The sequence below is a fragment of the Cydia strobilella genome, chromosome 16, assembly GCF_947568885.1.
Source record: "Cydia strobilella chromosome 16, ilCydStro3.1, whole genome shotgun sequence".
NCBI classification, from domain to species: Eukaryota; Metazoa; Arthropoda; class Insecta; order Lepidoptera; family Tortricidae; genus Cydia; species Cydia strobilella.
The window spans coordinates 13245750-13271106 of NC_086056.1; the positions used below are offsets into that span (position 1 = coordinate 13245750).

Below are 25357 nucleotides of genomic sequence, written 5' to 3' on the forward strand. Positions count from 1 at the left end.
GAAATAATTGATAAAAAGAGGATATTTGAAATACACTCATTCATCTATAATTATTCATGAAGCATTGCTAATATCCACTATAGGTATGCAGTTTGATTTTTAGAAGCAAGGTTTACATTCAACTTTTTTATAGAAATTTCATTTTTTTATACAAAATTAGAATATTGATTATCGAACTACAATAACTCATTTGGTTGACCTTTGACCCATATTAGATCTTATTTAAATTACCACGCTATAAAAATATCCTTCATATGTAAAGCTATTAACTAAACGCAATTTTTGACAACAATCGTCAACAATGGTGGAAACGGATTCCGTGACATACAAGGCAGTGTTCGTTTTCTGAGACGAAAAATTATCAATTATGGTCAATACTTCACACGAAATCATTACTGCGATGATATTGCAATAATATTTCGCTTAATATTGTTACAAAACCATAAGAATGTGTGATGTTTGTTCGGAGTTTTCACAGCTTTTACTAAATTGTAAGTTACATTGTTTCTAAATGTTGTAGTTTTCGTTCTTGTGCTTTCTGTTTACCTCGAGGGCTATAACGATAATTTAATTACAAAAACAAGTAATTTATTGGTCATGGTTATTTCAAATTCTGGTTTATATTCTTTTTTTTAGGTGAGGCAAGATTAACTGACGATGTTTCCCAATACCCAACAATAAGCCAATTCGAACTAGAGACTGTCCTGAACTACATTATTTCTTGGCCTCAACGGTAAGAACAACGTCAATATTGCATTATTGATAACAAGCTAAGCACAACATTGTTTGTTTGATGTGAAAAAGCTGCAGTGTCAGGGTCTAGCTTTATTCTTATTGTGCTCACATTTGAGTCAGCTGTTATGTTCAAAACACGAGTAATATAGAAAAAAGTGTCATCTTACAATGTTTTTAAGTCTTTAAACCATGGAATAATGTTTAAAATAAGAAATTATTTGTGAATAGCCAGGTCCACACAGAGCGAGCATACGCGTGAGGCAATTTTCTCACGCACAAAATGGCTAGTATAGACGTCCCTCGGCCGAGGCGGGTAATTGCCTCGCGCATATGCTCGCTCTGTGTGGACCTGGCTAATTGGGGTTAAGATAAAACTGTTTTTCCAGGCAATGCATGTGCTGCTACCGAGATGTAAAAAACTTTGAAAGGTTTTATTTAGTGGTGCAGAGTATTTTATGTTTGTCTGTGTGTCAACTGAAGCTACTCAAGGATGAGTTGATAACTGCAGCTAAGACATTACCTCCTGAAGAGTGTGAGGAGAAGCCTCAGCCTCCGGAACTTGCCCCGCCCAACAATGAAGAGAAAAGTGATGAGCCCAAGGAGGAACAGGCTCCTGTTGAGCCTGAGGAGTCCAAAACACCTGTGGAGCCGAGCGAGACTGCAGAAGTTCCATCCACTGCATCAAAACCTACAGTCACTGATGATGCTGAAATCTGGTCTCTACAGCAAAAGGAAAAGCTCATGGCAATTGTCTCGAAAATTTTCCTTCTAAATTTCCCTTTATACTTAGCTTGTAAACACTCGGCACTAAGTCGCTTAGATGACCTGTCTGCTCAAGAGATTTCAAATTTAAGTTCTTACTGTGACTTACATGATACAGAAATACCTGCATATCTACTACGTAATGTTAGCTTGTTCTGTAAGCTTGGTGGGGTGTGTGCAATGACATCAGTATTTGAGCATGCGTCGCCCAGCACGCTGCCACTGTCCATGGCACATGCGATTGTCGCAGCTGTTGGTAATCTCAAGCTGTGGTTGAACTTTCGAGCTGTGGCGCAGCTGTTCATGCCATTGAGGAGTAAAATCTTAAAGTACATGTGCAGTTTGGAGGACAAAGACCTTAGAGTACCAGCTGTGAAGTCTATGGCAGGTAAGAACATGTCTAAGCATGTTGTTGCTTCATAAGTTCAGTGGTGCCAATGCCATATCAATTGCTTCTTTTTGAATAATTTTCTTAAAGATTCTAGTTTAATTCTGGAATAAGAATTTTTTTTAAGTTCTTTTAACTTAAATAATACATAACCCTTCAGTCCCTTCGCCTTCAGATATTGCAACTAAACTGCACAAAAATTTCTGAAAGGCTGAACATTGTCATATACACTATTTACATAGAATATTAGATGCTTATGTTTTATTCTGCGACTGAACTGATCTTGTCTAATCTAATATCATATGTTTTCAATGCATTGTCTATAACTATTCTATTGTATCTAGATTTCATGTGGGGAGCTGCAAAAGAGCCTCTAGACGCTCCTCTCACATTCGACGGTGACGGTCTAGCCTTAGCCTTCAAATACTTCAACAGCAGCACCCTGACAATGAGATTAGCAGGCATAGCGCAGATCAACGCGCATATAGCGGCCCATAATGAGTTGTGTGCGGGGGAGCCGGCACAAGATGCTGAGGTGGCTGGCCAGCAATTAGCATCCTGGCTTACACAGAATAATATCATTGAGCATCTGTTTGGACCTAATCTACATGTTGAGGTATGTATTATTATAGCGTTCAAATTATATATTATGTGAGTCCAAACAGAAAGAGCCACCTCTGCAGCTCAGTCTGTGTAGACTTGCCTCACCCTAGGAATTGTGGCTGTGAGTTTCAGTGTAGTTAACTGAACAGTTGTGAGACATTGCTTGTCCTTTGCCTTCAATATGATAACAAAATTAAGCATTTGTTTGCTTACCCTCTTATTACAAAATGTCTGGGTATCTTTTGGAATACATAGCATAGTACTGTTTGCTTGTGATTTTTTAACAGTTTTATTCAATTAATAAAAAAATATATCGATATCAATACCTATAAAACACAAATTGTGCTATTAGGCCCATAACTTAAACCAACTCAGTCTCAAACAAGCTTCATTATCAGGTTATCAAGCAGTCGCACATGATCCTCAAGTTCCTGGCGGTGGAAGGCCGCGTTACGTCAGAGCACGTGGAACTGGTATGGGCAGCCGCACAACTGAAACACTGCGGGCGACAGGTGTACGACTTGTTGCCCGGGTTCATACGTGCGTTGGCGCCTAAACCGTGCTCGCATCTGTACAGTTTGCTATGCTCGCTGCCGCCTAAGGAGCATACTGAACAGGTATGGTCGATCTTTGGACCCACTGTTAAATTGTATTCTAATTGTTATGAGACCTTACATATCTTGACAGATGATTTAAGTAGCGTGAGGGACGTCTTCCATAACTGACTATGCTATGTGCCAATGCCGGACTGGCATTTGTACAGAGCAGACTAGGTACCGCAGCTGAATGTCCACAAAACCCTGGAGCATTCTCAAAGTCAAATATTCTTTATTCAAGTAGTTGCTCTAGCAACAAGCATTTCTAAATCGTCATATTGTACAAATATAATCTTAGTCTAATTATCAGAACAATTATTTTTGTATCTCATTGTGCGTTTTCGGGTTAGATTTGGTCTTTTACTCTATGATCTTACAATTAAGGTCATTGTTCATTATTATTCACAACAGCGGGACTTAATCGCGTAAAATAAGTTTAAAATTTAACTCCGACGTTTCGAGGACGGCGTTGTCCCCGTGGTCTCGGAGAAGACTGGCTAAAGTTGACATCAACATCTTCCAGGCGCGCGAGTTTTACGAACTACCCGCACTGGGTCTTGTTTAAGGTCATGCTTTTATATAACGCCTGGAAAAGAATAATAATGACTCGTCATTTGTTTTTAGAGCCTGTACTTAGCTTCAGCGCTGATGCGCGCGATGTGGTCACGCGGCGCGGGCGCGGGCGCGGGCGCGGGGGCGGGCGCGGGCGCGGGCACCCCGCCGCCGGAGGACGCGCGGCTCAAGCCCGCCTGCAAGCCCGGACACTCCTCCAGCGAGGCCAGCGTCAGCATGGAGCAGACCAACTCCGACGACGACCCGGTACCTATACACGTTACACACACTTTGCTGAACATTCATATCTTCTACTTTCAATAAGGTTTGACGTTGATGTTTAACAATGATGATATTTCATTAAAAAAAATACCCGCCAATGTGTACACAGGACAGGTGTTAAATTGATTCAAATTTGACGTGGTGAGTGACTTATCCATTCCTTTTTGTTTCAGTGTGAAGAGTTATCCACATCGGGTGAGGAAGCGGGCCCCACGCCCCGAAAACAGAGCAAACACCAGCGAGAACTCACAGGTTTGTGACCTGACTACACCAACTATATTCTTGACTTCCTCATCTGTTGAAAAAATCTTAAATCTGTAATATTTTTAGCAGAACAAGAAGAGTGGCTCCGTGAAGGCGAAGAGCTGACAAAGAAGGAATGCGCTACTCTGAAATCGTGTCAAAAGTGAGTAAATCTTTGCATAACGTACAATTCTAAGTAAACCCTAAGAAAAAATCTGTCTGTTTTACTTAGTTTTTGACTTTCTATCTGCCCTATTTAAATTACGTAACCCTTTGATCGCCAAAGACGTCAACTGACGCGCCCGGCTACAATCAATCTTGCATTCCGCCAAGGTTGACGATGACGCGCCGCACACGATAGGCGTGGCTTTCAAAGGGTTAAACCCCTTGTAAAAGTAAAATGGCTTGATTTGTGCGTTAGGCGCGGTAAGCGCGCCGGCAGCAGCGGCAGTGCGAGCAGCGGCGCCGAGGAGCTGCTGCGGCCGCGGAAGAAGAAGCTCTACAAGAAACGGCACAAGACCAACAAGCAGAGGCACTTTCGTGAGTTCTGAATATACCTGCTAAGCTAATAAAGCTATGATTTATACTCATGGTCCTTTGGATCTCTTAAGAGTCCCCGGCAAGCTCGGTTCTCCATACAAACGTAGTTACGCTCTCATTTTAAAACGACTAGCTCAAGTCAGTTAGAACAAAAATTTTACAGTTCCGAGCAACTGACAGTCCGATATCGTCTGGCGGACTGGAGTCTATTATCTGCTGCTATAAAGTGTTATTTACGATCTGTTTTGTCCTGTAGCAACACAACTGAAGACGGCAGACTTAGCAGAATCTGTGTCGGAAGTAGAAGAAGAGTCATCAGGCAGTGAAAATGCACACTGTCAGCTTTTTAGCGATAATGTGGACGCCAGGTTAGTGACACTAGTATATCCTGTTCACAGCTGTCCTTCCAGCCGGGCTAGCATATGATTAGCGCGACAGTATCTCGGCCGGGAGGTACACTACCCATCGCTCTTTAATTAATACAGTTATAAAAAGACGGGTAGTCTATCTCGCGGGAGAGATACTGGCGCGCCCCTTTTGTGCTAGGCCTACAGTAAATAGCGATCGACTATTTTCTTGCAAGAAACTTACGTGTTGTGCAAAAAAGAGATGCAATTAATCGTTAATTGTGTACATTACACCGCCGGCTTGTAGGTACTATTTTCGCGAATAACTCATTGGTACAAGCCAAAGTTTGAACCCACAACCTCCGTGTTGGAATGTTAGAAGTCTTGCTGTTTAGTTAACAGAGCTTCGCTAATAATAAGAAGCTTAGGGTATACGTGATATAGTTTAGTTCTGTCCGCAGTTGTAACATTCCATTCTTGTGACCTAACCCACGTTCTTTCAGCAGGAGGCTGATGGAACTCCGCCTAATGGAGAGCTACAACAAACGCCGAGGCGAAGAGGAGGAGGGCAGCGCCTCCTCCGCCATCTCTCCTCACTCGCACCGCCTGCCCGACCTCGACGAGGACGACTCGGCGTGCGAGGAGGAGTTAGCACGACTCGCCGCGCAGGTATGGACCTTATTAACGTCTATAATCAAGCTTTTCAATCTCGTACCTTCATTAGGCCACTCAGCAAGCTTCGTGGCCGAAATACGGTACTCGACTGAAAAGCTCTCTATATCACGATTGTATAAAATACTAATTTGCTTGTCCAGGCGCAGTGTCTCACTGGTTACGCAGCAGGCGCGCTTTCTCCCCGCGCCCGTCCACCTTCGCCTGCCGCGCCGGCGCCGCTGGCCTGCAACGTGGACGACGTGTGCCGCCCGGGCAACACGCTGCTGTGGGACTTGTTGCAGGACGGAGCTATAGTAAGTGTCTCGTGTCTCCTGCCCTCCCCCGCCCCCTGCCGCGCCGGCGCCGCTGGCCTGCAACGTGGACGACGTGTGCCGCCCGGGCAACACGCTGCTGTGGGACTTGTTGCAGGACGGAGCTATAGTAAGTCTCGTGTCTCCTGCCCTCCCCCGCCCCCTGCCGCGCCGGCGCCGCTGGCCTGCAACGTGGACGACGTGTGCCGCCCGGGCAACACGCTGCTGTGGGACTTGTTGCAGGACGGAGCTATAGTAAGTGTCTCGTGTCTCCTGCCCTCCCCCGCCCCCTGCCGCGCCGGCGCCGCTGGCCTGCAACGTGGACGACGTGTGCCGCCCGGGCAACACGCTGCTGTGGGACTTGTTGCAGGACGGAGCTATAGTAAGTGTCTCGTGTCTCCTGCCCTCCCCCGCCCCCTGCCGCGCCGGCGCCGCTGGCCTGCAACGTGGACGACGTGTGCCGCCCGGGCAACACGCTGCTGTGGGACTTGTTGCAGGACGGAGCTATAGTAAGTGTCTCGTGTCTCCTGCCCTCCCCCGCCCCCTGCCGCGCCGGCGCCGCTGGCCTGCAACGTGGACGACGTGTGCCGCCCGGGCAACACGCTGCTGTGGGACTTGTTGCAGGACGGAGCTATAGTAAGTGTCTCGTGTCTCCTGCCCTCCCCCGCCCCCTGCCGCGCCGGCGCCGCTGGCCTGCAACGTGGACGACGTGTGCCGCCCGGGCAACACGCTGCTGTGGGACTTGTTGCAGGACGGAGCTATAGTAAGTGTCTCGTGTCTCCTGCCCTCCCCCGCCCCCTGCCGCGCCGGCGCCGCTGGCCTGCAACGTGGACGACGTGTGCCGCCCGGGCAACACGCTGCTGTGGGACTTGTTGCAGGACGGAGCTATAGTAAGTGTCTCGTGTCTCCTGCCCTCCCCCGCCCCCTGCCGCGCCGGCGCCGCTGGCCTGCAACGTGGACGACGTGTGCCGCCCGGGCAACACGCTGCTGTGGGACTTGTTGCAGGACGGAGCTATAGTAAGTGTCTCGTGTCTCCTGCCCTCCCCCGCCCCCTGCCGCGCCGGCGCCGCTGGCCTGCAACGTGGACGACGTGTGCCGCCCGGGCAACACGCTGCTGTGGGACTTGTTGCAGGACGGAGCTATAGTAAGTGTCTCGTGTCTCCTGCCCTCCCCCGCCCCCTGCCGCGCCGGCGCCGCTGGCCTGCAACGTGGACGACGTGTGCCGCCCGGGCAACACGCTGCTGTGGGACTTGTTGCAGGACGGAGCTATAGTAAGTCTCGTGTCTCCTTTCGTCCGTTTTACAAACATTTGCATAAATAAACAATTGCCTGATTCGATTCCTTACTTACAGGAGCAACTCGGCGAAGGCCTGGCTCTAGAGGCGGAGAAGGCGCTCTGCGCGCTGCTCTGCTTTAGCACCGACAAATTTATCCGAATCAAGTTCATCGAGGGGTGCCTTGATAATCTTGCCAATCACAGGTATGTTGTACACATTTTTAAAATTTCTTGTAGAAAAAATATAGTTTTAAATAGTTAAAACATTTAAAATGGGCCACTCAAAAGTTTTTGTAGATTAAAAACCACATAATGTGCAGATATAGGCATAATTGTTTTCCATCGTATTTTCTCGTCGTATTTGTCACACTACTTCAGTCAAGCTACTTTTTGTACCGAGACTGATTGAAATAGCAGAACACGTTCGTATGTTTACGTGAAAAAAATATGGAAGATAATTATGCACTACACTGCAAGCTGGTTATTTATCCATACACACTAGCGGTCAATCCTTTTCCTTGCTGTTTTTAGGGTTCCGTAGCCAAATGGCAAAACGGAACCCTTATGGATTCGTCCCAACCCATCATACTACAGGACACACCCATAGAACAAGTCAATCAGTACAAATATTTAGGAAGCGTGATAACCAATGACTCTAGATGCACCGAAGACATTAAGCAGAGAATCGCTAAACAAAAAAGACCTACTTAAGGCACGCATTTCCAAAAAAGCCAAGAAACGATTGATAAAAGTGTTTATCTGGAGCATTGCGTTGTATGCGAGTGAGACGTGGACACTGAGACAAAAAGACAGAAAAAGGTTGGAAGCTTTCGAAATGTGGTGTTGGCGGAGGATGGAAAGGATTAGCTGGACTGAAAGAAAGACGAATGAAGAGGTTTTGAATATGGTAGGAGAAAGGCGAAGCTTATTAAATACCATAAGGAATAGGAGAGGCAAGATGTTAGGACACCTAATACGAAACGACAACTTTTTCCTTAACATCCTGGAAGGAAAAATTGAAAAGACGAGAGGTAGTGGAAAGCCTAGAATCACATACCTGAGCCAAGTAAAAGAGAATGCGTCGTACGAGCAAATCAAAAGACTGGCTCAGGAAAGAAAGGACTGGCAATTACTCCACCGACAAGAGCAAAGCTCTTAAGTGATGATGATGATGATGATGGATTCGTCATGTCTGTCTGTCTGTCTGTCCGTCCGTATGTCACAGACACTTTTTTCCGAAACTATAAGAACTATACTGTTGAAACTTGGTAAGTAGATGTATTCTGTGAACCGCATTAAGATTTTCACACAAAAAAAAAATTTTTGGGGGTTCCTCATACTTAGAACCGAAACTCAATTTTTTTTTTCATCAATCCCATACGTGTGGGATATCTATGGATAGGTCTTCAAAAATGATATTGAAGTTTCTAATATCATTTTTTTCTAAACTGAATAGTTTGCGCGAGAGACACTTCCAAAGTGGTAAAATGTGTGCCCCCCCCCCCCCTTGTAACTTTTAAAATAGTACATTACCATGCAAACTTCCACCGAAACCTTCCACCTTTCATTCAATCAACTCAAATATAAAAAAAAAAACATTTAATTTCATAAACATATTGGGGGGGTATGCCCATACAACAAACTGATTTTATGCCGTTTTTTGTGTAATGGTACGTAACCCTTAGTGCGCGAGTCCGACTCGCACTTGGCGGGTTTTTTTTATTAAAGTGTCACTTAAGGTACGATCACATTCAGGTTTTGGCCTAACATTTCGCAACCAGAAATTGCGACTGAGTTATATTTTGCCCGCGCAGGTCTGTGGCAGTCTCGCTTCGTCTTTTGCCGAAGTTATTCTCATCATTTCAACAACTACGCGGAATGGATATGCATCAGGTAACATTTTAGATAGCCTCTCACTCATAAAAATGATCATATCTTGTTAAGTTGTATTAGGTTTTGTCTCTTTCTTACCAACGAAAATTTTCAAATTCAGTATTTTAACTAAATAAGGTTTGATGGACGTTTATGAATAACGACATGTACATGTCAATTGTTTTGTTTAAAACGCACTTACGCACTCACTTTTTTACTTGTTGTTTCTAACTAGGCCCCTATATTTTATATATAGCAAGTAGTAACATAATATCTCCATCCAGGTGGTAATGTGGGCAGAGCGCGAGCGCGGCATGATGCGATTATTTCTCGAAGACCTGCGTCACTACGCGTGCCAACCGCGCGCCGCGGGCGAGGCGGCGCACTACGCGCACATCACAGAACTCACGGTTCGACTGCACTTTCTCACCGCCATCTTCTCGCCCGTCGGGTCGCCGCAGCACTTCCGGTAAGACAGTTTCCTGTCACATTTACAAGGTACAATTTTACAAGTCTAAGGCCTCTTGTACACACACGTTTTTTTGCTGTAATAATCCACGGTAAATAAACGGCGTCTCTACGTACGCACGGCGTAATGTTCGCCGGTGTTGTATGGCAGTCTCTATGAGCTAGTTGGCGTCGCCGGAGGTTTTTTACGTTTCAGTCCTTCACAACTGAGTAGTACTTACGTTGTACCATCTGTTATTTTACCGCGTCGTGTAAAAACTCGGCACGGTTTGACCACGGCGCCGCTAACACGCCGTGCCGTGGTCAAACCGTGCCGTGGACAAGAGCCCAAAAACGCCCCTCGCCATTGGTAAAACGCGTGTCAAACTCCGTTTTACACCTACTCAGGGCTTACTCACTCCAGTGAGTGAAATAGCCTAATAAATAAATATGACATAGACCAAGCGTAATGGTTCAAGTAGGAAAACTACATGATTCGTACTAAGCGCTATGCATCCAGCTTTATCATGCGAACGGCTAAGGAGTGAAATTCACTTCCTGCAAATCGATTCCCAGTTCACTATAACTTGGATCTTTAAAAATCGAGAGTGAATAGACATCTTTTAGGTAAGCATGATCCCCCTAGACTGCATCGGCACTTACCATCAGGTGAGATTGCGGTCAAATGCTTGCCTTTTTGTAATAAAAATAAAACTACAATAATGAAACAATAATTTAACGGGTTTTTACTTTTTTTACATGTTAACAGGTTAACAGTGGATCAAGTAGAAGAGTTATGGCAGTGTCTCGTGGTCCGCGGCACTCCGGAATGCGCCGACTGCCTCTACTCCTGGCTGCTGTCGCACACCAAGTCGCCCGAGCAGCACGCGCTGGGGCTGGACGCGCTCCGGTTCCTGTACATCGAGAAGATGCCCACCCTAGACCCTGAGGTACTACTTACACAGCTGGACAGTGCCTCTTGGCTTCTGTCGCAACACGCGCAACTGCCAGAAAATTATCTAAATTTCTATACCATTTCATTTCATTTATTTGCATTAAACATGGTACAATGGTTCTTATGCTATTGTTATTAGGTAACACATGATTAAGTACATAGTAGCATGCAAATTTACACCTTAAACTCTAGGACATACAACATATTAAACAAAATAGACAGGTATATATAACATAATTCAAATGTCAATACTAAAACTAAGAACAATTTAATTAATTAAAGGAGCCGTCAATTTAAAATGTCATTAATATTATACAAGTTTTTTTCAATTCGCCATTTATAGAAACTTGGTTTTAATTTTTTGGCGTTAAATTCCTAAAAAGGCAATTTGTTAAAAAGCTTAACACACATTTTGAGACAGTTTTTACTGTAGAGTTGCTAGTTTTGGAGTAACATCTAATACGAGCCTGTTAGGGTCTCTACGAGAACGCTGGTTCAGGTCAGCCGCCTTTTTTTATGAGATGCTTATTTTTGCTAACCAACATACATATTTCGTACATATATAGTGCGGGACATTGGATTTCCAAATACATGAGAAGTTGAGAACATTATAGTTGGATCAATGTAACGGGCGTTCCTAACGCATAATTTTATTGGACAGGTCTCCATTGCCAGCGTCAGCGTTGCTAGTGTGATGGGGACCTTTGGACCCGGCATGGCTCAGAACGGGTTTTAGTTTCTTAATTTTGTAGTTAAATTACCATGTATTTATTATGAAATAAACGAAATCTTGTAACAAAATGGCCAGGCCCAGCTGTAAAAAGAAGAGCGGGAAGGCAAAGAAAAAGATGGGCAGATGACATCGTACAGGCTGCGGGACAAAAATGGATGGATGTCGCCACCGACAAAGAGAGGTGGAGACAGATGGAGGAGGCTTATACCCTTGAGGACCACTATTGTGGGATAAAGCTAAATAATAATAATAAAACACGATTTTTCCCCATTTATTAAATTTTCATAATATTTTTGGTAGCAGTCAGGAAATGTCATCGAAATGTCGAAACATTTAATTAGAAATGTGTCCAAAGAAAGAGGAGGCACAAAAACGCTTTGATTCTGACACAAATAACGTTGGATTTATTTAATTAAACGCAATATGAAGTAACGTTTAGTTATTGTATTGGTGGACAGACGATAAGCATCATGGGCCTCAGCCTGTACCAGCAGCTGTGCAACCTGGCGCGCATGGCGCTGGGCGCGGGCGGCGCGGGCGGCACCGGCGACGCGCACCCGCACACGCTCGCCATCGACCATCTGTGGAAGATCGCTCTCCGCGCCAACAGCACCGGTACGTGTCCGTACAGAGACAGACGTGTGCACCGACCACCGGCTGCCAATACTTGAAGGATATAACCAACGGAGACGCCTTGTCTGTAACTTACTGTACAAAAAAATTGCCATTTTTTGCGGGGGAGGGGAACGTCAAATGTATACGTAACGTCCAAATTGCTATGTCAGATAAATGTCAGTCCATACATTGTGTGTGACCATTTGCCGGCTATTTTCGACAGAGGGGAACGCCTGTTAAATGCTACTCCGTTTGGTTATATCCTCCAAGTGCCAATATGGCGTGCATCAACATCTGCCATTGGGTCTAACTGGCACTGTAACAAAATGACGAGGACATTCACCAATCACAACGATCATAGAGTGTCAATATGCTGCTATTCCGACGTCTCGACTGTCGACACGTGGGTCAAAACTATTTTCGTTGTCTTGTTTTTAACCACTCAGTCACGCTTCTATTTTTGTCTTTTAAATTAAATTAAATTAAATAATTATTTATTTTCAGGCATGGCCCATAGAGGTGTTAGTAACAAAAGAAAAACTTAAATACTAATGTTAAAAAGTACAATTAATTAAAACCTACCATGCACATCAATAACTTAGAGCTAGGACTAAATACCGGGTGAGCCGTACTTATTTATAACACATAAAACATTTACTATTCCATTAAAATTTAAAATTTTACTAGTATGATAATCATAGACATGTCAATAATTTTATCAAATAAATAAAAAAAAGTTGGAGTGCTATTACACGTCTTTCTAGCTGTGGATTATAATTCTCTTGAGAAAAATTTGAAACTAAATAAAATAAATAAATACAAAAAGCTCCACTCCATCACATTTTTTTGGGGACAAAAACAAGACGACGAAAAGGATTTTGACCCATGTACAACATGCAATGGCTTTTCTACTACGACACTATACTATACACGGTGGCTAAAAATTAAGTGCAATCCCATTGCCAGGGAGGTTTTGGGATTATACTGAGCAACTTTTATTATGAGACCAATCACGAAATAGCGAAAAAATATTTATCCTCCCATAGAAAATGGACCAGCCAAAATGTATGAAACAGCCAAATTTTTTTTTCGCGATTTCCCATAGTAAAAGTTGCTCAGTATAATCCCAAAACCTTCCTGGCAATGGGAATGCACTTAATTTTTAGCCATGCTGTATATGTTTCTAACCAGTAACTTCACATTTGGATAGTTCTAGGCCTGATATTGTACAGCTTAACATACCTATTTAGTAAAGAGGAATTAAGGTTTCGAGGGAATCTGATTGTTTTGTGGCTTTTGCGAACCTCTTTTGTTTACTTCTTGAGTTATTTCTATCAACTAATTTTACAATAACTTTCCAGACGTTTCTATGGGCGCCATTCAATACCTAAACAGCTACTACATGGGCCAGCAACTACTACAAGAGGACGATTTCGTCTCCAAATGCATGTTCCATCTCTCCTCCGCAGCCGAGAGGCTCATAGTGAAAGAGCAGGGCAGCGAGAGCTCGATACCGTCCATGACGGGCGAAGAAAAGACAGAACCGGAGAAGGTTCCGGATAAGCAGAATATTTATGAGCATATGGCGGAGGATGCGGCGTTGCAGTGTGTACAGAGGGCGCTGCTGTTGTTGAAAACACATTTGGATACATTTAAAAGAAGGTTTGTCCTATATATTTCTAAAATGCTTGCTGGTTGACACTCATTTCTTAGCTTTGGGTTCTTGGAAACCTAGAAAACGGACAGATTGCTATCTCAGTCCTAGAATTTTGCGCAGGTTCAAGTTATTTCCGTTCGGGGAGATAGTTATCTCTACAGATTCAGGCATTTAAATTTGCCAACCAAAAAACGACCTTGAGTGTATATATTTAGAATTAATTGACTGTCTTTGTTGAATCGATATCGCGTCCGTGGGACACAAGTTTCAATGGGTTAAAAGACAACAGAGCTTCTTCCAAACAACCAGAAATACCATCAAACCTAGAGAGCTGTGCTCAGTGGGAAACTAGAGTTTTGATGGTATTTCTGGTTGTACCTCTATATTTCTTCAGAAATTGTCCAAAAAATTAGCGGTTGAAACGCTTCGATGACCTCACAAAACATTTGAATCATGTTCTGTTTTCCCTAGATATGCATATCACCTCCGCCGCTGGGCGTTAGCGGAGTCAGGAGCCTGGGAAGGCGCGGGCGGGGCGGGCACGGTCCGGCTCACGCTACAACCCGCCGGCGCGGGGCCTCGTGCGTCGCTCAGCCTACATCACTCCGACCTTGTCGCTCATCTGCGAGCTCACGTTCACTGCTGGTGGGAGCGGCAGGTAACACTACCGTGCGACTTTACAACCGGCCGGTGACCTCGTGCGTCGCTCAGCTTATATCATTCGGACTTTGTCACACACGAGGAGCGGCAGGGATTGACCGTGGATATATTTCACAAAATCTTCTGCGGCGTCAACAGGAGGAATGGTAACGATTAACTTCGTAAAAAATCCATTAAATCCATTAGAAATACTTTTAAAATAAAACTATGAAAACGGATTATATCGCGTTTTTATAGTTTTATTTCATGAGTAACTATCGCGGTAACGAAGACAATATTAGAAATACTTTGTATGTTTTACTTTGAATTCATTACAAGCACTATTTCAATTGTTTAGATACAAGGCGAGGAGGGCGTGACGGCATTGTCAACGGACGGTCCGCTACGTATGATCACACAGGGCCAGGAGCTCACTATAGACTACGACGAGAGAACTCTTTACGACATGGGGTTTAAGGATAATCAGGTCAGTTACCATTGTTTTAACTTGTGTTATTGTTCAAAGATTTTAATTTCAGTCCTCAAATTGTAAGTTTCATAGCACACCAACTTTTTCCGTTTCAAGCTACCCACGTTTACGTTTGTTCGCATTTTTCTATTATGCGGTATCAACAAAATAGTAAGCAATGCTGCTTCTACTTTCTGTATTGACAGCATTCATCGATTAAATACGAATAGACACGTCCAGATCTGGCCGTAGGTCCATTTGCGAACCGCTCGCGCACTGCACTACGAATACACGCAAGCCGCACCCGATATTTTCGATAATAGTTCACAAATGGGTAGAGCGCCATTTGTGAACATTCGCGATCCATTTGCCAGATTTCCGTATGCCTTATGAGTCCCCGGCAAGCCCGGCCGAATGTCACCTTTCCATGCAAATGGAGTTTCGTTCTCATTTTAAAACTACGTGTTGGATTGTAATGACACTTCGCACACACAATGACTTGGGGTATATCTAGGTCTGTAATTAGTTTATATAGCTCCAGTTTATAAATCAACCGAAATAGACCAAAAACAAGTTTTGTACGAAAATCTTAAATTCGCTGTATTTTTTTTAACTATGGTATCTGAAGCTACATAAACTAATTACAGACATAAATATACCTTATCCTATTGTAAGTACAATGTTATAGCGCAAAGCAATTCCTATTAAAATGAGAGCGTAACTATAGCCGGTCAAACCAAATTGGCAGTAAATAAGAACAACAAAAAAACTATACTCATCCTTTTGTTTTGGGTGCTAGTACTAGTGTAAGACAAACATAGTATAAGTCTCTCGGTCTATGTTTGAAATGAGACAGTCGTTTGACACACTATACGTCTGTATGTTCGAGCCGAGCTTGCCGGGCACGGCGGGGAGTGGGGCCCTTACCTGTATGACCGAGTATCGAGTATCGAGTGTACTGTGCGCAGCTGGTGTTCGTGTCGGTGGGAGTGGGCGCGCGGTCCGCGTGGGCGGAGTGGCCGTCCGCGCAGCCCGCGCCGGCGCGCACGAGGCTGCCCACTCTGCTGCTGCTGGACCCCGCCTACTTCAACCATCTCTTCACGCTGATGCAAGCGCTGGGGCGCATGCGTGAGCCCGGCGCTAACGGGGTTAGTGTGTACTACAACTTAACAAACAGATTTATTCTGAACCTTATTTTTGACGATATATGGTCTACCATATAATTGTATTAATTGTCAAATAATTTACGCTTGGTTAATACGATATAATAAGAAAAACACGCCGAGTGCGAGTCGGACTCTCGCACGAAGGGTTCCGTACCGTTACGCAAAAAACGGCAAAAAATCACGTTTGTTGTATGGGTTGTTGCCCCACTTAAATATTTATTTTATTCTGTTTTTAGTATTTGATGTTATAGCGGCGACAGAAATACATCATGTGTGAAAATTTCAACTGTCTAGATATCACGGTTCATAAGTTACAGCGTGGTGACAGACGGACAGACAGACGGACGGACGGACGGACAGCTGAGTCTTAGTAATAGGGTTCCGTTTTTACCCTTTGGGTACGGAACCCTAAAAAACAGGTACACGTAAGTACGTGTACGTCTTAACTTTTTTTTGCCTTCTAAAATGATAATACTGGCGCAGCCGGTAAATATAACTTACCTATTGCTAAACTCTGTTCGGCTTCAACCCACCTCATCTTATTGTTCTAGTAAGCGTTTTGATACTAATTCATCTACCATTTCTTTTTAGGATTCGGTAGCCCACACGAAAGCTCAACTCTTATCTCGGCGCGTCTGGGACATACTCCAAGCGGTACCACTAAACCCGACTTTACTAGAAGCCTTCCAGAACCCAATAGAAAGCAAGCTACCAGAATTACTCGACCCCAACAGTCCACAGAAACTCATGTACTCTCTGCACATTATTGATAAGCTGAGCTCTAATAATAATGGTCCGCCTACGAAAGAACCTTCCGGAAGCGAAAAGACTGAAGAAGAAAAAGTTAATGTGGAAAATTGGAATGATTTGTTTATTAAGAAAGGCGGGCTGAGGTTGTTGTATGACATTATGATGTCGGGTGAGTCGTGCTTGTCAGTTTCAGACAACTCTGTATCTAAATCTTAGACGTTTAAAGTTCAATTTTGATTGATGTGTAATATGTTTTTAGGTGTGTTACAAAGGAGTGACGATAGTGAATGGAGACAGGATTGCTTGGCGTTGTTGTTGCAGTTGTTATGTCGGATTGGAACGCTGCCTTCTTCTGATCCGTCGCAGACACCAAAGTTGCATCCGGTATGATTTTTATATTTCATTGCTTAGAATAATTAGTCTAGAAGATTCTTGCTACCGTAGTGAAGCCATATAAAGTGTGTTGTTCAGTCACATACATAGCAGTATCGCTTTCTCTCGATTGTTGTACCGAATAGCGCAATACGAATATCGAATACCGGACAAGTGCGAGTCGGACTCTCCCACCAAGGTACTGTACTTTTTAGTATTTGTTGCTGTAGCGGCAATAGACATACATCATCTGTGAAAATTTCAACTGTCTAGCTATCACGGTTCATAAGATATACAGCTTGGTGACAGACAGACGGACAGAGGAGTCTTAGTAATAGGGTCCCGTTTTTACCCTTTGGGTACGGAACCCTAAAAAATAACCGTTTATTGCACACGTTGAGTCCATAGTTTGGTTAGAATGTACAACACGACAACAAAATATAATTTAAATACAGGTGTTAATAACATTAAAAAAATCTTAAAGCTACGGACAGAGTCACACACTTAAGGCTCCTTTAGTGTCCTTAGTTTCATTTGACTTTTACCTAACCAATAGGGTATTGAATGTTTCTAATTTTTAATATTTACAATCGCTTGTGTATTAAATTATTTTGTGGTTTAGGCACTTTAATGATAATGTTTGTTTCAGTCGTTATTATCATTGATGAGCGTGGAGGACACTACAGAAAGACTGATATCAATTCTATGCGAGGCGGCGACGTCAAAAGAACCAACCACCTACAAAACGGGGTTCTGGGGTCGAGCGCAGGTAATCTAGACATAAGTATTTAATGTATACAAAAGGTGTGGCGTTTGAATCTTTGGGATCCAAGTTAAGTGTAAATATCAGAAGTAATGCAGACAGTGTACATACCCTTAAAACAAAGATAAAAGTAGCATAGTATATTCGAGGTAAGGAATGCAGTTATGTACAGGCTTCGGTGTTAAGTTAAAACTCTTAAACCAAGTTTATACGGACGACTTGGGGTCAGACTTGGGCGTCAGTTAAATACGAAGCTTGCGAATGCCACTCCAATCGAGTCATGCATAGTATTTTTTCTTAAAAATGGTACACCCGAACCTTTAAGAACTGAAAGAATAGGGATGTTGACATGAATCGCGAATATATAAACTGTTATGTTTTTACCATATCAGGGAATATTAGAATGCTGAAAATCATATTTTGTAAATGTAAATATAAATTAATTAAAAATAATTTAAAAGTATTCAAAATAATGCCCAGCATCACGTGACTGCAAACGCAAGTCGGAGCGCGTGACGTCACGGTGTGAGAAACAAGCACAGACAAGTTGTCAAACGGTGGTCCTCTGGCACTGACAGCAGTTTGTTTATCACCTCGTTACGTCATCCAGATCACGTGACAGCTTGGAGCGTTTTTGCGCGAAAATTAAACACTAAACTAATTAAAGTCGATTTTTTATTAAAAATTAATGAATAAATATTTTTTTGCAATAATTACGCGTCTGTCTATAAAACGAAAACAGTTGTAAAAAATTGTCAACATCCCTATTTTGTAATGTAGTGGTTTAATTTTGATAATGAATTGTGACATATTTAACTAATGTTGATATATTTCTGTTTATCTGAATGGCGTCGTTTGATGAATGTTAGGTAGTGCAGCACGCGATGCGCATGTGCGTGTGGTGGGCGCGCGGCGGCGGCGACGCGGTGTCGCTGGCCTGGTCGCTGCGCCGCGCCGCGCCGCGCTTGCTGCTCGACGACGCCGACCCAGCGGTCAGTTATGAATGTTAGGTAGTGCAGCACGCGATGCGCATGTGCGTGTGGTGGGCGCGCGGCGGCGGCGACGCGGTGTCGCTGGCCTGGTCGCTGCGCCGCGCCGCGCCGCGCTTGCTGCTCGACGACGCCGACCCAGCGGTCAGTTATGAATGTTAGGTAGTGCAGCACGCGATGCGCATGTGCGTGTGGTGGGCGCGCGGCGGCGGCGACGCGGTGTCGCTGGCCTGGTCGCTGCGCCGCGCCGCGCCGCGCTTGCTGCTCGACGACGCCGACCCAGCGGTCAGTTATGAATGTTAGGTAGTGCAGCACGCGATGCGCATGTGCGTGTGGTGGGCGCGCGGCGGCGGCGACGCGGTGTCGCTGGCCTGGTCGCTGCGCCGCGCCGCGCCGCGCTTGCTGCTCGACGACGCCGACCCAGCGGTCAGTTATGAATGTTAGGTAGTGCAGCACGCGATGCGCATGTGCGTGTGGTGGGCGCGCGGCGGCGGCGACGCGGTGTCGCTGGCCTGGTCGCTGCGCCGCGCCGCGCCGCGCTTGCTGCTCGACGACGCCGACCCAGCGGTCAGTTATGAATGTTAGGTAGTGCAGCACGCGATGCGCATGTGCGTGTGGTGGGCGCGCGGCGGCGGCGACGCGGTGTCGCTGGCCTGGTCGCTGCGCCGCGCCGCGCCGCGCTTGCTGCTCGACGACGCCGACCCAGCGGTCAGTTATGAATGTTAGGTAGTGCAGCACGCGATGCGCATGTGCGTGTGGTGGGCGCGCGGCGGCGGCGACGCGGTGTCGCTGGCCTGGTCGCTGCGCCGCGCCGCGCCGCGCTTGCTGCTCGACGACGCCGACCCAGCGGTCAGTTATGAATGTTAGGTAGTGCAGCACGCGATGCGCATGTGCGTGTGGTGGGCGCGCGGCGGCGGCGACGCGGTGTCGCTGGCCTGGTCGCTGCGCCGCGCCGCGCCGCGCTTGCTGCTCGACGACGCCGACCCAGCGGTCAGTTATGAATGTTAGGTAGTGCAGCACGCGATGCGCATGTGCGTGTGGTGGGCGCGCGGCGGCGGCGACGCGGTGTCGCTGGCCTGGTCGCTGCGCCGCGCCGCGCCGCGCTTGCTGCTCGACGACGCCGACCCAGCGGTCAGTTATGAATGTTAGGTAGTGCAGCACGCGATGCGCATGTGCGTGTGGTGGGCGCGCGGCGGCGGCGACGCGGTGTCGCTGGCCTGGTCGCTGCGCCGCGCCGCGCCGCGCTTGCTGCTCGACGACGCCGACCCAGCGGTCAGTTATGAATGTTAGGTAGTGCAGCACGCGATGCGCATGTGCGTGTGGTGGGCGCGCGGCGGCGGCGACGCGGTGTCGCTGGCCTGGTCGCTGCGCCGCGCCGCGCCGCGCTTGCTGCTCGACGACGCCGACCCAGCGGTCAGTTATGAATGTTAGGTAGTGCAGCACGCGATGCGCATGTGCGTGTGGTGGGCGCGCGGCGGCGGCGACGCGGTGTCGCTGGCCTGGTCGCTGCGCCGCGCCGCGCCGCGCTTGCTGCTCGACGACGCCGACCCAGCGGTCAGTTATGAATGTTAGGTAGTGCAGCACGCGATGCGCATGTGCGTGTGGTGGGCGCGCGGCGGCGGCGACGCGGTGTCGCTGGCCTGGTCGCTGCGCCGCGCCGCGCCGCGCTTGCTGCTCGACGACGCCGACCCAGCGGTCAGTTATTCTACTTCTACCTATATATATCTACTAGAAGGTTCAAATGAAATGTGGCTAAAATGTCACTAAAGCAACGGTTCCAAGATAGAAAAATCTTAAAGGGACCGTACACGAAGGGAACTTGTGGCTTTTGTGACCTAAATCAGAAACTTGGAACTTAACAATGACACATTATGCCGAAGAGCAGTTGCTCTCCTCTACTACATTGCAAGCTTTTTTGGACGTTCTAGGGCACATCTTGTCGTCTAAGTGTAACACTTTTCGCGAATAAATTGGTAGCTCCTATTCTATATCCTACGGTTTACGCACGCTCTATTACTGTTCCACAAGTCTGATAACAGGATGGTCACAGTCCGCTTAATTACGAGTAGTTAAACCCACAGAACACCTATTTCTAAAGAACTCGTATAGAGCAATTATTTCATGAAACCGATGCTGCCAAAGATGAGAGGTGTGCGGGTAAACGAGTCCCGTGCCGTGATTGGTCCGTTCAAAAACATGTGGTCCGCCGACTGAAGTAGGATTGGTGGCGTGATTCGAAATTCGAAAATTTATCGAGTAAAGCTACCGTATGCGTGACAGAGGGGATAGCGGGACTATGTATGTCTTTAGAATACGTGGTCTGTGGTTAAACCCTATTGCTATTGTAAAAAAAGTTAAATATTATGTGCAGGTTCGTCGCGAGGCCGGCGGCGCCCTCTACCGGCTCTGCTCCCGCGGCGAGGTGGCGGTGCTGGCGCCGCTGCTGCAGCTCCTGCTCGACCATCTGCCCCGCGCCGCTGACATGCGCCACCAGCATCAGCAGCTAAATGTCGAAGTACCTACATTTCTATTTGTTTAACAATTTCACTGGTAAACCAGCCTAATGACGTTCTCCGTAGCTTCAAGACGCTTGAAATGAAACGCCGGCTATATCACTTTAGCGCTACCGTTTACATGTGTTTTTGAAAAACCTCATACTGCGGTGTTTCGAGTAAACGTCGTCTGGGGACACATTCCACAGCCCGAGCAAGGAATTTATATATCGATATTATTTTAAGCAAAAAACCGGTCAAGTGCGAGTCGGACTCACGCACGAAGGGTTCCGTACCATTACGCAAAAAACGGCAAAAAAATCACGGGAGCCCCACTTAAATATTTATTTTATTCTGTTTTTAGTATTTGTTGTTATAGCGGCAACAGAAATACATCATCTGTGAAAATTTCAACTGTCTAGCACGGTTCATGAGATACAGCCTGGTGACAGACGGACGGACAGCGGAGTCTTAGTAATACGGTCCCGTTTTTACCCTTTGGGTAAGGAACCCTAAAAAATAAGGCAATATCACATGTAACTTCTACTTAAATATTTCATAATGCCTACTTTAGTTGGTTTCGCCTTTCATCATTATGTAAAGTATTCTACAAGCATGTTGTTACTTTTCGTAGGTGGTTCATCATCACACAGAGGAAGGCAAGGAGCCGTATGGACCCGCGTGTCGAGACTACTTCTGGTTGGTGTGCAGGTTGATTGACGGCCTTCCTGATGATTTTTTCAAAGGTTAGTATAATATGAGTTTTCTCAAATTTTTTTTATGCCTCACACCCTAATCTGTTAAACAAAAGCTTTTGTTTCTTTCGTTCAGCGGTTACCAATGCTACCGTTACTGACTGAACGGCAACAAACTCGTTTAAAAATAAATTTTACCGTCCTATTTATATGGTTCAAATTTATGTAGCAGCTCTGTATTCTGAGTCCACACACAGGCAACCGTTCGTCCTTCATTACCCAAACTCGTTATCTCAGTATGAGCTGTTACATTTTGAACTTTCATACTATCACGATTTCTTTTTAACGACATGGTCGAAAGGTGTGGTGTTTCGGCGGTTCCGGGGCAACTTGCCGAATTCTACACCAAGTCAGACGACGCAACGGAGCCACGCTGTTATGTCGTCGCCCAAATCTTAAATACTTAAATTGTATTGTATAATTGTATCTTTGTATTTTTATTTGTTTTGTAGTTCGCAGTGCCTTAGTAGTAATACTGTAATGCTGTGTAACTAATTTGAATAATAAATAAACGGTTGCTTTGGCACGCGCTCGGCACGCGACTAAGGCGCCTCTCCATAAAAGAAACAAAGGCTTTCGTTTAAAGGATTAGGGTCTGAGACCTAAAAATCATTTGACTAAATTCATACTATATACAAACTGTACTTTTTCTTACCTATCTTCTTAATAAAATAACTCAACAGAATACGAGTTATAAAGACTTATAAGCGTGTAATTAAATTCTACTGATAAAAACTGCCAAGTCTACGCCAAGTATGTCACTGCCAAGCCAAATCGGTGCAAACTGCGTAGATGGACTTAATTTTCTCTAGTTGTTTTTTTTATGCCTAAATGTATTGTAAATAAGCCTAGTGTTCTTATACCCTACATTCTGACACGTCACACCGTCTAATCGCTAATTTTAACAATATATTTGCAGAAGGCGCAACATCAGAAGACAGCGGCGCGCCAGACTTAAACGAGCTGTGCGAGCAAATACGCTCCTCCCTTGAGAAACGGGAGATCATAGAGAAGAGGACTGAGCCGTGCACGCCCGACGACGGCCTCTACGGTCAACTCAGTCTACTAACACATTTGCTCAAGCATCCGTTGCGATTCAAGACTTCCGAGCAGGGTACTAGGACGTTAGAAATGGTAAGAAAATATGTAAATGCCAATGATTGTCCATGTATTAGTAAGGGACGGACGCCTCTAAGACCATATGGGCGTGCGGGATATGGTTGCAGCAACTCCTAAGTGTCTCATTTGAAATATCCACCCTGTATGTATAAAAACATCCTTTTAGAATCGCACCTAACTGGCAGTAGAGTACCAGAGCCCTTAGACCGTCACAGACGGCTGTGGACGTCTTCAGAAAGTCTTACCAGGGCGCCAACGACGGCTACCAACGACGGCAACGATTGCTTGTCAATGCAATAGGGACTTACGCGGGACTCTGTAAAGTTCAATTTCGCTTAAATAATCGCGATCGCCTGGCGTCCGGGGCACGGCATATTCCTTCGCCGTCTGGCGTTCAAAGGGATTAGAAAACTTCAAACCGATTATCAAAACTATTAACACACAATTATGTCCATAGGTTTTCTCGTTTCTGTTTGACGTGCCCAACCCGGAGCACCGCAACCTGCCGAAATGCAAGTCTCAAAAGTCGCGCTCTGCGGCATATGATCTCCTGGTGGAGTTGGTCCGCGGCGCGCCCGACAACTACATGGTGCTGCATAACAAGTTGATGGAGCATCATAAACCAGGTGAGCTAATTCTTATACAAGCTTTAGCTTTAATACATTTCTTATTTTTTCTGTCAATTCTGTCTCAGAACTTGTAGAAGACCTGTGCTCCCACTATTATCTATGTAGAATCGGCTTTTGAGACATTACGCCGTTTAGATTTTCGACTATCAACGTTCATTAACATGCAATCCATATCACAGAGGCGTGATTGAAATCCTTCAACAGTGGTCTTGGTCTGAACTCATTTCGTTACCGGCTGGTATCGGCTCGAACAAGGCGGAACGAAATAAGTTTTGAGCGTAAAATAAAAAAACTAGCATGAAGGAAAAAATGGAAAAAGTTACGCTTCCGGCAGGACTTGAACCCGCAACCTCCGCTCCTCCGTATTTGGAGTATCGCTCGCAGACGTATCTGCATGTAAAAAATTGGCAAGACATCTCTTCATTGGCTCAGCTCGTGTCAATTGTATGAATGTGATTGCCTTATGAAACTTGGCCCTCGTAGCCTTCGTAGGGCTTAATTCAATATGTGTGAAAAATTACCTCACGACTATTATTCAGGTCCACAATCCTCGTATCCGTGGGACTACTGGCCGGCGGAAGAATCCCGCTCCGAATGCGGCTACGTCGGCCTCACGAACCTCGGAGCCACATGCTACATGGCGTCGTGCATGCAGCACTTGTACATGATGCCGCAAGCGAGGGCCGCCGTGCTGCGCGCCGACCCCGCGCATAGCCGGCATGGCGCCACGCTGCATGAGATGCAGAGGATGTTCGCGTACCTTATGGTAATTCATTTGTAATTGATTGCCACATTTTTACCAATCCTAAATTATCCTGGTATTTTGTGATGAAGCATTTTACTACGTATCTCAATTCTAATGACACAAAAGGATTGACTGCTTAAACCTAAAAAAACTTTTACAATAAATATAATCATCCGATTGTTAAAGATGTACTCAGGAGTGTAGGGAAAGGGTCCTAATTTCTAATACTCCCCGATCGAACCAGGAAACAATAGATCGTCATTATCTTCACGAGATTTTTGGCGTTATTTATAAACGCGTTACTGGCCTGAATTAGCTATGAATCGTGTCTTTATCAGTCATTTTGACGTATGTATTTGTAAGAAAGGGATAAATTGTTATTTACGATACAAGTGCGGAAAAGAGGAATTCGAAACGAGTGGCGATAAATTAAAACACGACCGCAGGGAGTGTTTTAAATCGACACGAGTTGCGAATTACCTTTTCGCACGTGTATCGTACAACGTTTTACAGTACATATGGCCCTTTAAACTTTCGACATATGCATGAAAAGTGCTCATTCCCGCACTAGTGCGAAAAAGTAGCATCATATGTACTGTAAACATAATTTAACTGAATCAGGCTCTGAAGTTTTATGAATAAGTGGATTTGTGTTTTCTTTAACAGGAAAGTGAACGAAAAGCCTACAACCCCCGCAGCTTCTGCAAAGTGTACCAAATGGACCACCAGCCTTTGAATACTGGGGAGCAAAAAGACATGGCGGAGTTCTTCATCGACCTCGTCTCCAAGCTGGAGGAGATGACGCCGGAGCTGAAGAAGCTGGTGAAGACACTGTTCTGTGGCGTGCTGAGCAATAATGTTGTTTCATTGGTGAGTTACTGTCATATTTGTAAGAAATAGT

At 45.4% G+C, this 25357-nt stretch overlaps 1 protein-coding gene across 1 annotated transcript in view; it reads left to right on the forward strand.

The window, feature by feature from the left end:
* The first annotated feature begins 283 nt into the window (after positions 1 to 283).
* Positions 284 to 25357, forward strand: part of LOC134748633 (ubiquitin carboxyl-terminal hydrolase puf) — a 70286-nt gene continuing 45212 nt past the window's right edge. Inside the window, exons 1-31 of the mRNA XM_063683430.1 lie at positions 284 to 491; positions 637 to 733; positions 1122 to 1885; positions 2230 to 2501; positions 2887 to 3105; positions 3709 to 3903; positions 4092 to 4170; positions 4249 to 4324; positions 4583 to 4701; positions 4958 to 5069; positions 5552 to 5717; positions 5864 to 6016; positions 7366 to 7493; positions 9104 to 9182; positions 9446 to 9630; positions 10378 to 10558; positions 11755 to 11911; positions 13273 to 13573; positions 14040 to 14226; positions 14566 to 14694; positions 15645 to 15824; positions 16434 to 16761; positions 16852 to 16976; positions 17614 to 17733; positions 18597 to 18719; positions 21088 to 21231; positions 21843 to 21954; positions 22883 to 23097; positions 23540 to 23708; positions 24251 to 24477; positions 25123 to 25326. Coding sequence (XP_063539500.1) covers positions 449 to 491; positions 637 to 733; positions 1122 to 1885; positions 2230 to 2501; positions 2887 to 3105; positions 3709 to 3903; positions 4092 to 4170; positions 4249 to 4324; positions 4583 to 4701; positions 4958 to 5069; positions 5552 to 5717; positions 5864 to 6016; positions 7366 to 7493; positions 9104 to 9182; positions 9446 to 9630; positions 10378 to 10558; positions 11755 to 11911; positions 13273 to 13573; positions 14040 to 14226; positions 14566 to 14694; positions 15645 to 15824; positions 16434 to 16761; positions 16852 to 16976; positions 17614 to 17733; positions 18597 to 18719; positions 21088 to 21231; positions 21843 to 21954; positions 22883 to 23097; positions 23540 to 23708; positions 24251 to 24477; positions 25123 to 25326 — 5589 coding nt within the window. The 5' untranslated portion in view covers positions 284 to 448. The remainder of the gene's footprint in view (positions 492 to 636; positions 734 to 1121; positions 1886 to 2229; positions 2502 to 2886; positions 3106 to 3708; positions 3904 to 4091; positions 4171 to 4248; positions 4325 to 4582; positions 4702 to 4957; positions 5070 to 5551; positions 5718 to 5863; positions 6017 to 7365; positions 7494 to 9103; positions 9183 to 9445; positions 9631 to 10377; positions 10559 to 11754; positions 11912 to 13272; positions 13574 to 14039; positions 14227 to 14565; positions 14695 to 15644; positions 15825 to 16433; positions 16762 to 16851; positions 16977 to 17613; positions 17734 to 18596; positions 18720 to 21087; positions 21232 to 21842; positions 21955 to 22882; positions 23098 to 23539; positions 23709 to 24250; positions 24478 to 25122; positions 25327 to 25357) is intronic.